The 11,314-nt window shown below is 40.7% G+C and overlaps 1 protein-coding gene across 5 annotated transcripts in view; it reads left to right on the top strand.

The window, feature by feature from the left end:
• Prim2 (DNA primase subunit 2) overlaps nucleotides 1–11,314 on the top strand; it is a 218,711-nt gene that overhangs the window by 39,393 nt on the left and 168,004 nt on the right. For 4 of the 5 annotated variants that reach the window (XM_031367085.1, XM_031367086.1, XM_031367084.1 and 1 more), the window contains exons 6-7: nucleotides 1–92; nucleotides 1,862–1,999. In XM_031367085.1, coding sequence (XP_031222945.1) covers nucleotides 1–92; nucleotides 1,862–1,999 — 230 coding nt within the window. Of the gene's footprint in view, nucleotides 93–1,861; nucleotides 2,000–5,704; nucleotides 8,811–11,314 lie in introns of those variants that run through there. The other variant, XM_031367087.1, reaches the window with a different exon arrangement.

The raw sequence follows: 11,314 nt of genomic DNA, 5'->3' as shown, positions 1-11,314 counted from the left end.
GTGATGAGGAGAAGACCCTTCGAGAACAGGATATCGTGGCGTCCTCTCCAAGCCCAAGTGGGGTCAAGTGGGAGTTGGAGTCCGTTTATAAGGTATGTAAACCACAGCTGCTTCCCGGTGTGAACACATCTGTTGTCATACTAAGTGCTGGGCTGCACTTCACACTGGTCTCCTCCTCACTCTGATGGGCTTCTGATCTGTCCCAGGCCATCCTATTGAAGAAAAGCCTTCTTCGTACTGCTGAGGCTCCTGCATATGATGCGGGGCCTCCCTTGTCACCACTGTGGCTCTAATAGTCTTTAATTGCTGCTTTTCCAGAAACTCCCTTGGCTGTTCATAGGCCCTAATCCATGCCTTGGCTCATGGCTTTGTGTGGTCTTGTTGCATATGGGCTCTGACAGCATAAGCCTATTTGCTTTCCTGTGGGAATACATTCCTGAACCTTAGTCTATGGGGCATTTCCCACTGCTGGACCATCACAGCATCTGTTGCTTCTGCTTGGGCATTTTTGTTTGCACTGTGGTCACCACAGTAAGCTAGAGACCGGATATTATAGCAAAGGACGTGGGAGGGCCATTTAGCCTCCTGCTCCTTCCCTTTCCCAGGCTCCTCTAAGCTTCAGAGGAGTTTATCTCACTAAGTCATAGGCCAGTAGCAGACCAAAGCAGATCCTAGACTTGGGCTGGAGCTTGCTTCCAAATGCTGTTCTGGCTCTGCTGCGCTGACCCGTCTTCCCCATGCGTCTGCTGTGCCTTGTGAACTACCTGTCCAAGGCTGTAGCTCTCATGGCTCCCTGGGCAGCTGTTTGATGTTCCACAGGTATTTTGTCCTGTCCTGTCCTTAAATAAATTATGGACCCTTTGGGGCTATGACCTATGCTGTAGTCATAGAAAGCAGTACAGTTGTGAAAAGCTTTCTCTTTAAAAGACATGTGATCCCAGGCTGGAGACATGCCTCAGTGCTCACGAGCTCACGTTGCTCTACCAGAGGATCCTGGTTTGCTTCCCAGAAACCTATGTAAGTCCAGCTCCAGGGGCTCTAAGACCCTGGGCAGGGTCCTAGCGTGCTCAGACACACATGTATAGATGTAATGTAAACATAAAACAAAATAGAAATCATTTAAATGGCACACGGTCCGTGCGAGGTGTTGTCAGATACACCAAACCACAGTAATGTGGATCTACAGACACACTTAAGGAAAGTGTTCATCTTAAGTTTTTGCTTCATCTTAAAAACAATGAGAAAAATAAGTAGGATGATTCTTACAGTCAGCTAAGATCATACTATGTTTATGGTGGGATAATTCATAGTACTTAATGTTTGTTTATTTTAAAACAAATCTTACATTCTTATAACAGATATTAACTGCAAAACTGAAGGATCGTTGTTTCCAGTTTTCAGTGTTGAGAGCAGCTCTTCATGTATGCTTCTCCAGTGGAGGAACAGAGACTTAAATCATAAACAAATTTGAAATTAACTTTGATTACAAGTAATTTTGAGCTCTGGATACTTTTTTAAAAATAAAAATTAGGACAAAGTGTTCTAATTTTGACATATAGTTCTCAATCTGTCAGGAGGTGACTATAACATGTCTAAAGATTTTGAAGTAGAAATTTAAAATATTGGTGTTTGTAATTCAGAAATATGTAGGTTATAACTATTGTTACTGTCTTTTGAAACATGGGCTCTAAAACATTTATTTTTGTGCTGTTAATTCTTCCTAATGCTAGTCCTTTGGTTATAAGGAATAAATTTCTCTGTCTTCTTTTTGGAGCTACCGGGCCTGCTGGGTTTTGTTTGAAGATGTAGGGTCTCCTGACAACAGGTACTGACCTATGTCCTTGTTTGATGTGGATCCTAGGTCCCCTTTGCCGATGCTCTAGACCTGTTCAGAGGAAGGAGAGTCTACTTGGAAGATGGCTTTGCTTACGTGCCACTTAAGGACATCGTGGCCATTATTTTGAATGAGTTTAGAGCCACGCTGTCTAAGGCTTTGGCAGTAAGTGCTTCTTATTTTCTTATTTTACATTATTATAAATCCCTGGTGATTTTGTTTTGTGCTCTTTTACAGAGTAAGTTAATATATTCATAGTGACATTTTAGATTTCCTCTGGTATTACGTTAATTGTGGGATTCCTAGCTTTTTATACCTTAGTCTCCATACTTGGCTTTGTTATGGCTTCTTCTAATAGCAGTAATGGTTAACTAATTATGACTGTGACCTCTCTGGGTTAGTCATCAAATCGTTTTTTGCTTAGAGATGGACTTTATATGTGACCCTTAAAAAGTATTGTGGCCTTTGGTGGAAATAACTCTAAATTTCTGTTGTGAATTGCTGTTTTTTATCAGCAGAGGGCATTGTAGAAACAAATTTCGGTTTTCTTATTTGCAATGTTGGGAGTTGAAACCTAGGGCCTTGTGCTTGCTAGGGAGTCATCTAAGATTGAGCTGTGCCCTCAGTCCTAGGAGAAAGTGTTTATATTTAAGAATTATAAACAGTGATAGGCTGCTGTTGGATAAATGGCCTAGTGTTATGTGATGTTCGGGGGAGCTGTGTTGAACAAATGAGAGTGGATTCAGTTTGTGGAAATCTTACTCCAGAGTGATGTTGGTTTTTTATTTTTTTTTTATTTTTTTTTTATTTATTTATTTTTTTTTCGAGACAGGGTTTCTCTGTATAGCCCTGGCTGTCCTGGAGCTCACTCTGTAGACCAGGCTGGCCTCGAACTCAGAAATCCACCTGCCTCTGCCTCCCAAGTGCTGGGATTAAAGGCGTGCGCCACCACGCCCGGCTCAGGTTTTTTATTTTTTATTTATGTATTTTTTTATACTTAATTAGAGGAGTACTTCAGAGTCAAAGGACAAGTATGTGGCTGTAATGACAATTGTATAAGCATGTGATAAATGCTTTTGAGTTAAAATTATAGTGTTTTCTGGTATAAATTATTATTATTGACTCTGTAGGTTCATTGAAGCATGTATCATCCAGTTATGTTAGCATTTGGTAGGGCTAAAATATTGACTGTTTCTTTTTAGGTGAGGCAGTTTATGGAAACACCATATCAATACTTAACTTTTTTTTTTTTTTTTTCATGAAAATATACGTGTGTGGGTGTGTGATGTTAGTGATAGAATCTAGGGCCTTGTGTGTGCTAACACATGGTCTACTGCTGAGTTAAACCCTCAGCCGTGATTAGGTATTTAGCTGCTAAGGTTCTTCATCTCTAGTTCTGTGATACATTAAAAAGTGTTTTTAGAATTGATGCTCTTAAAATGTTTCTTTGTTTCCCTGCCCCAGAATGCCTTTCTAGATAAGAATAGCAAGGTCACCACTGTAGACCTGTTTGCCTATTGGTTGGTTCTCTTTCTTCTGTGGCTCTTGCTTTTCAGTCCATTTCTCTGTGTGAAAGAAGTGCATTCTTTCCAGGATATTACACATCAGTAAATGCCGTCCACTAAATCCTAGCAGTGGCTCCTATTCTCCATAGTCAACCAAAGCATCACCACGTGTTTTTGGAAGCTTCTGGGATGTTGGTATTGATTTTGAGGCCATAGCGAGGCTCTTCCCACACTCCTGTTTCTAATGGCAGAGAGCATCCTGATACTCCTCTGCTTCAGAGATTTTCGTACGCACCAATTTTTACACCAGTTGCAGATCCTAGAAACAAGTCTGCTATCTTAACCAGTAATGGAGTGTGTTAGTCCATAAACTCAAGAAATCCAGTGGTTGTATGAGTGACACTGGTGTCCGCAGCAGTGTTCCAGATGTTTCTCTGCAGTTGTCTTTACCTGTATGCACGTGCAAGTGCTTTGTCCTTGGTTTGGTTTTTCTCACAGTAGCAGAAGTGGGTCAGACACTGTATCCCTGAAACACAGCATCCACATAAGCTTTTTTTTCTTTTGCTTGAATTTCATTCTCTGTCTTCATATTTGTTATGCTTGAAATAGCTCAATGCACATGTATTACTTGCTGCTCTATAAAAGTACCATAAACTGGGGCCTTAGAAGAAGCATTCATTGTCTCCTGACTGTGGAGGATAGAAATTTGGGATTCGGGTACAGGCAGGTCTGTGCCCTTTGAACTATTGTGGGGAGGGCCTTTTGGGTCTCTCTGAGTTATTGGTATTGTGACAATGTAACTGTAGTTTTCACATGGAATTAACTAGATGCGTTCCAAATGTCTATTCTTTGTAATAATACCAGTTGTATTGGGTTAAGGCTCCCTGCTCTAGTGTGTCTGCAGTAGCCCCATTTCTAAATGTATTCACATTGTGAGGGAGTACCAGGTACAGCTTTGACACATCAAATTTTGGGGGGTTTTATTCAAACTGTATCGTATATCTAGCCAATTACCATGGCCAAAAGGATTGCTTAGCTTAAGGCTGTTATCTGCCACTTTGGTGATTCATGGGATCAGGAAAACTCCTCACGCTCCTACATTGTAATCTCCTCACTAGAAATGCATGGTGGATTGTTAGAAGAGAGTGTGTGTGTGGGGTACTGCGGAGGCAAGCGGAGAAGCCCTTAGTACCTCAGAGCTCATTCCAGCTAGATGTTTTACTAAGTTTGAAAACACCTTTTATAAGTTTGCCTTGCATACAACTTTCGTGGGGAAGAAAGGAACTTTCTTTTCTACACTGTTTACTGCTCACACTCTTTGCTATTTACCGTCTCTCTGACAGTCACTAAAAACTTCTGAGGGAGACAAGGATTGTAATCCACTTATACAGATGAGAAAAACACAGCCAAGCACATGTTGACTCGCAACTATGACAGCCATGGCTGGATCTCAGGGTTTGTGCTCATAACTTTTCGGAATGGTGAATGACAACTGTGCTGATTTAGGGGATTGTACAATGAGGGTATTCAGATTGTTAAGCTCTGAGAAACATAGGAGTTGCAAAGCAAGTGAAGTGTGTAGGAGCTGTGGTGCAGCAGATGACTAGAGGTTAGAGGATGATGGGAGAAGGCTACTTCCTGTCTCACCCAACAGTCTGGGAAGCTGTGGCTTTTCCCTGTAATGATTTGTCTCGTAATAACTTTTTACTTGTTAAGCCATACATTATTTTATATACCACAGATCTGTACTTAGATAGAAGGTATTCTATTCTAAAGCCTACATTCTAGTAGGAGATAAATAATAAACAAATACACACACACAGAGAGGGGATATAGACAGACAGACAAGTCAGACAGACAAATGTGTTGTGCATCTCAGGGTTGGGGCGCTGATATTTTCTCTGTTGAAAGGCCAGTGCTGTCTGTAGAAGCATGGTGAGCTAGAAGCACGTGAGCTAACAGTGCAAGGGCTGGATGCAGATGTGAGTGAACCAGGCCAATGAGTTGTGGTTTTTGCCTTTCTGTGGGGTAAGTGCTGGTATTTCTGGATAAGGGCTGATGTGACCTGCTCATGTCTGACGTAGGTTACTGTGGCTGCTGCTTCACAGAGTACTGTGGAAACTGCTCTGGAGGGCGCTGGGCAAGTGAGAGCAGGAGAGCTGGACTGAATATGTTTCATTAATTTCAGATGAGTTTATTAGTTTACGTGAACCAACCGAGAGGAAAACAACTTGGTCATAATGTATAATTTTTCTCAATGTGTTGCTGAATTCTGTTTGTAAGTATTTTGTTATTCTCTTGCTACGAAGAGACACCATGGCCAAGGCAACTCTTATAAAGTATCTAATTGCCTGGTTGCTTGCAGGTTCAGAGGCTTAGTCCATTGTCATCTTGGTGTGAAGCATGGCAGCAGACGCGGCAGGCAGGGTGCTGGAGAAGTAGCCGTAGCCGCGAGCTATGTCCTGATCCGGAGGCAGAAAAAGGAAGAGTCATCTGGTCTGGTTGCAAAGTCCACTCCCAGTGACACACTTCCTCTAACAAGGCTATACCCCCTAATCTTTCTAATCCCAGCAAACAATGCCACTCCCTGCCATTCAGTATATGAGCCTATATGGGGCATTCTTATTCAAACCACCACACCATCTGTGTTTATTTTGTGTCTTTACCTAGTTTTGGTATCAATATGATACTGGTTTTATAGGATGAATTTGGTAGTGTTCCTTTACATTCTATATAAGAAGAAGAATTGTTATGAGGTCTTCAGCAGGTGCATCAGTCATCACAAGGCAATACAAAGCATCTGCCACCAAGGGTGGTAAGAGAATCAAAATTACAGAACCCACGAGGCGCTGAGAAAGGACTGAGAGCCTTAGCATTCAAAAGAAATAACTGTCACATAGACTCAGACAGATGCGTAAGTTAAGGAAATCTCCCCATGACCTTGGCAAGATAGTCTCCAAACTGAACATACCAGTTAATAAATTGGAGGTGAAAGTTCAAATGTGTGGGGGGAAATTAGCAAGGAGACTAACCATTGAAGGAAATAGCTAAAAATCACAAGAGACATTATCTTTAGCAGATAAGACCATGCAGAAGAATGACAGAGCCTGGAAAATAATACCATCAGTCATATGTGAGGAAAATATTAAGGACCATGAATGATATTTCTAAGAAGTCTGGGATACATTCAAGAGGCTAAACTCGAGCACTCATGGTGTCGGAGAAGGAGCAGAGATAAACTGAAGGGAGTGTACAGCCTGGTGAAATTGCAGGAGAAAACTTGAGAAGCCTACAGAAATGGGCTTTCAAACACAGGATGTTTATAGATCTCCAGGTAGATGTGACCAGAGAGGAAACCCTCCATGACATATTATAGTCAGGGTGTTAGAAATACAAAGAAACAATCTTAAAAGTAGGAGAAAAGCACCAACTTACATATGAAGGCATTAATAACAGAATTGTCCCTGGCTTTTCATCTGCGAGCATCAAAGCCAGAATAATGAGATTTCAGGCTCTGAAAGTAAACAACCGTGAACCAAAAATGTTAAGTACTGCAAAGCCATCTTTCCAAACTGATGGAGAAATGAAGGAATTTCAAAGCCAACACAAAAGCAATTCATGCCAACCATGCTGCTCTGCAGAGTTCTTATGGGAAACTTTATAGGGAGGAAGATGGCATAACTACAGATAAACACACTTGATCTGGGGGAAAAACAGCCATGCAGACACAACAGCTCAGTAGACCTCAAAACTAATACAGGAGAGGAAAAGAAAGAAGAATCCATCGAGATAGTATGTCACCTGTTTTAATTAGCACTTCTATTGCTGTGATAAAACACCATGACTAAAAGCAATTTGGGGGAGAGGGTTTATTTTGCTTATACTTCCACACCACAGTCCATCATTGAAAGGAGTCTGAGCAGGAACGCCAGGCAGGAACCCAGAGGAAGGAACTGAAGTCAAGGTCACGGAGGACTGCTAATTAGTGACTTGCTCCTCATGGCTTGCTTAGCCTGCTTTCTTAGAGATCCTGGTACTACACTTGCCCAGGGGAAGTCCCATATCAAGCATTAGTCAGGGAACTGCACCACAGACTTACAGGTCAATCTAGGGGAACATTTCCTCAACTGAAGATCCCCTCACCAAAATGACTAGTTTGTGTTAAGTTGTTATAGAACTAGCCTACATAATTCAGTTTCTTTAAAACATCCTTTAAAAGTCCTTTTCAGAATTCGAAGTCTCTCTAAAGCTTCCAAAGTCTGTCTAAAATATTCATGCTCTTTAGAATAGCCAAAGTCTCTACAGTAGGCAAAGTTTCTATAAAGTTTCAAAGTCTCTTAACTGTGGGATCTTGTTTTTAAAAAAAGTTACTTTATTACTCCAAGAGGGAAGAACCAGGGCACAGTTAGTCACATTCAAATCAAAGCTAAGCCAAAGCTGAACAGTGCAAAGCTCAGAGTCAGACCCCCGTGGCTCAGTGTTGAGGCTTCTCCAGCTTTGCCACCCACAGCACAGCTCTGAGCACTCACTGGCTCTTCCAACACAGCATTCCAAACTCCTTCCACAGTCCTCCCCAACCCAACCTGAGGATAATCACAGCAAACCCATCTCCTTGTACCAGTTCCTGATTTACAGCCTCTGTTACTGTGATAAAACACCATGAACACAGCAACTTGTGGAGGAAAGGGTCTCACTTTTTTGCATGTATTTCCATATAATAGTCCATCATTGAAGGGCAGTAGGCCAGGAACTCCAGAAAGGAACCAGTACACAGAAACTGAAGCAGAAACCATGGGGAATGCTCCTTACTGGCTCACTATCATGGCTTACTGAGCTGGCCTTTGTGGCAGGATTTTCCCCGTCCAATTATATTAAAATATTAATGCAGCAGGAGGCCTGAGATTGGACAGGGAAAAGGGAGGTGGAATGAAGAGTTGGAGAGACAGAGAGGACTAAGAGAGGGGGGAAGCAAGATGAGGGGAAGGACAGAATGATTCAGAACCAGCATGGTTTTAACTAGCCACAGGTAGATGTGATATCATGTAGGGATAAAATAATTGGGGTAACTTGTCTAATCTAGGTGGGCAGCTTGAATTCAACTGGCCTTGAATTTATTGTGTGGGTATCTTGTGAATTGAGAATTTATTAATATATAAATCTGACTGATTAATTATAAGCTTCTAGAGTTTTGCTTCTACCGGGTTGCTAGGTGTTGTGGCGGGTTGCTAGGTGGTGTGGTGGTTGTTGCATGGCGCTGGTGTGGCATTGATCCACCAAGGGAACTTAGGGAGTTGGGCATGCATGTTTCTGTGGCTCCTGGCTCATGTTTCTGTTCTCCTGAGTTGAGAACACCCAGCTGGAGCAATGCGGCCCAGAGCAATGCAGCCCAGAGCAATGCAGCCCCATGGTGCCCCTCGTAGTGCCGGATATAAATAGTCATTTTTTAATATTTCCTGCAACAAGCCTTCTTACAGCACACAGGACTACCGGCTCAGGGACGGCACCACTCCTACTGACCTGGGGCCTAACACATTACCCGTTAGTCAAGAGAATGTAATACAGATTTGCCCACAGGTGAATCTGGTCCGGCATTTTCTTAATTGAGATACCCACTTCTAAAATGACTCTAGTTTGTGTTGAGTAGACTTAAAACTAGCAAACATAATTAAAACAAATGTGTAGGAAATAAACTTCTTTCTATAATAACCTTAAATGTAAATGGCCTCAACCCACCACTAAAAAGATACAGACGAAGGAACTGGATGACAAGCCAAGAACCAGGAAGGATATGCAAACACTTAATATCAGAGGATAGAGAAGAACCTGCTAAACAACCAGAAAAACATAAATAAGATGGCATGTCTGTTCTTACAGAAGGCAAAGTAAACTCCAACCCAGAACTAAGTAGGAGAGATAAAAGGAGCAATGCATATTAATGAAAGAAACAAGCAATTATGAAGAAAGAGGAAAGTTTATACTGATAAGTTCTCATGTTAAAAATCTCAGAAACACAAATAACCTAAGGCTCAAGGCTCCCTAGAAACAAGCCGAGGACCCTAAATATAATAGATGGCAAGATTAGTTAAAGATTAGAGAAGAGGGCTGGAGAGATCTGGTGTATCTGAAGACAGCTACAGTATACTTATATATATTAAATAAATAAAATCTTTAAAAAAAGCAAAGACTTATTCTTAGAGAAGACATTAAAGACATTTAAATTGAAAGAGAACTCCACCAAATCGGCCAGAGATAGACAAACTCTTAGCTAATCTGACAAGAAGAAAAAGGGGGAAAACAAAAGAAAGGGAGGAGATACAAGTTAATCAAATTAGAGATCAAAAGAGTGCCATTACTACTGACTTGAATAAATTTCAGAACACCATTAGAAAGTACTATGAAAATTAATATTCTGAAAAACTGGATAACCCAGAGTAGAAGAATTTTCCAAAGGATATAATCTACCCAAAATAAGCCCTGATGATAAAAATAACTTAAATAGACCCATTCATTGTAAGCTGTTATCAAAGATTTCCCTCAGAAAAGCTGGATTCCCTGCTGAATTCTATTCCTTTCAAGGAAGACCTCCTACTGAATGTTCTTGATCACTGTCTTCTGACTGAAGTATATTCGTTACTGTACCGTGATAGCCATTATACGATGGGAATTTAAGAATGGATGTGGAGAGGACAGGAAGAGATAGCAGTGCTTCCTTTCACCGTCCCAGTAAGGCCTCTTGCACATGCCTTCTGGAACCATGACTGGAAGCTGTTGCAGTCACTGCTGGGAAAGCAGGTTTACAGTCCAGATGTGAAACGGAACGATTTGGGGGAGAAAATGATTTTATGTTGGGTGCTTTGAGCTTATATAACTACCAGTGTATTGTAGTAAGATTTAGGTTGGAATATTTATATACACATGTATTATATGTAAATATTATATGTAAATGTATATATCCTATAAATGTTAATTTGGTCAATGTTTTATTGACACTATTGAACAATAAAAAACAGTGAAAATGTTTCTAGGTTCCTGATCCATTAAGTTAATTCTATGAAAAAAAAACTGGTAAATATATATGAAAGTGCTTTGAAAATTCCAAAGTGTGATGTGGATTAGATGTTCATTTAAAGGGGTAAAGTCTTGTGAAAAATAAGCTTTTAGGAGATTTTGCTTTTTTCTTTGATTTTTCTCCTATAATGCTTGCACAGTTCGTATTTTGTCATGGAAATTGATGGGGAACTTTGATGGTTCATCATTTCTGACTTTCTTTGGTTTCTGGTTGGCAGGAAATACTATTAGTGTTGTTCATAGAAAGAAAACAGTATACACTCTTGTAACTTTTTATATAGGCAATAAGCCCATTTATGACCTCATTATTTTCCAAATGCCAGCGGATCATTGTTTTATTTTGTATGGTGGGAATTAGCACATGTTTTCTTAAAAAATGATGACACTTTTATTAATTCTTTGAGAATTCTAGTCATGCACTCAGCATATTTTGATCATGTTTATTCTTCTTCATGCTTTCCTATATAGGGAGCTCTGTATAAAACTACCAGCTTGGCTTCTTTATTTTGTTTATGTAGGTTTAATTCCAGAAATGTTGAATTGCTTCTGGGTGGTTATAATAAAAATGGCCTCCATAGGCCTAGAGGAAGTGGCACTATTAAGAGGTGTGGCTTTTGGGAGTCGATGTATGTATGGCCTTTGAGTTCTCAGAAGCTCAAGCCAGTCTCCTGCTGCTTGCTGATCAAGTTTTAGAACTCTTACCACCTCCTTTAGTACCATGTCTGTCTGTATGCCCCCATGTTTTTACTGTGAAGCTGTAAGCTAGACATCAATTCAGTGTTTTCCTTAAGAATTGCTATGGTCATAGTGTCTCTTCACAGCAGTAGAAACCCTAAGACAGCTTCCAAACTCATGGAGTCAGTGAAGAATAGAGGTCTTTTACCACTCTCATTAACATCTTGAGTTC

The sequence above is a fragment of the Mastomys coucha genome, unplaced genomic scaffold (assembly GCF_008632895.1).
Source record: "Mastomys coucha isolate ucsf_1 unplaced genomic scaffold, UCSF_Mcou_1 pScaffold14, whole genome shotgun sequence".
NCBI classification, from domain to species: Eukaryota; Metazoa; Chordata; class Mammalia; order Rodentia; family Muridae; genus Mastomys; species Mastomys coucha.
Note: the sequence above shows the minus strand (reverse complement) of the source record. Positions and strands in the feature narration are given on the sequence as shown.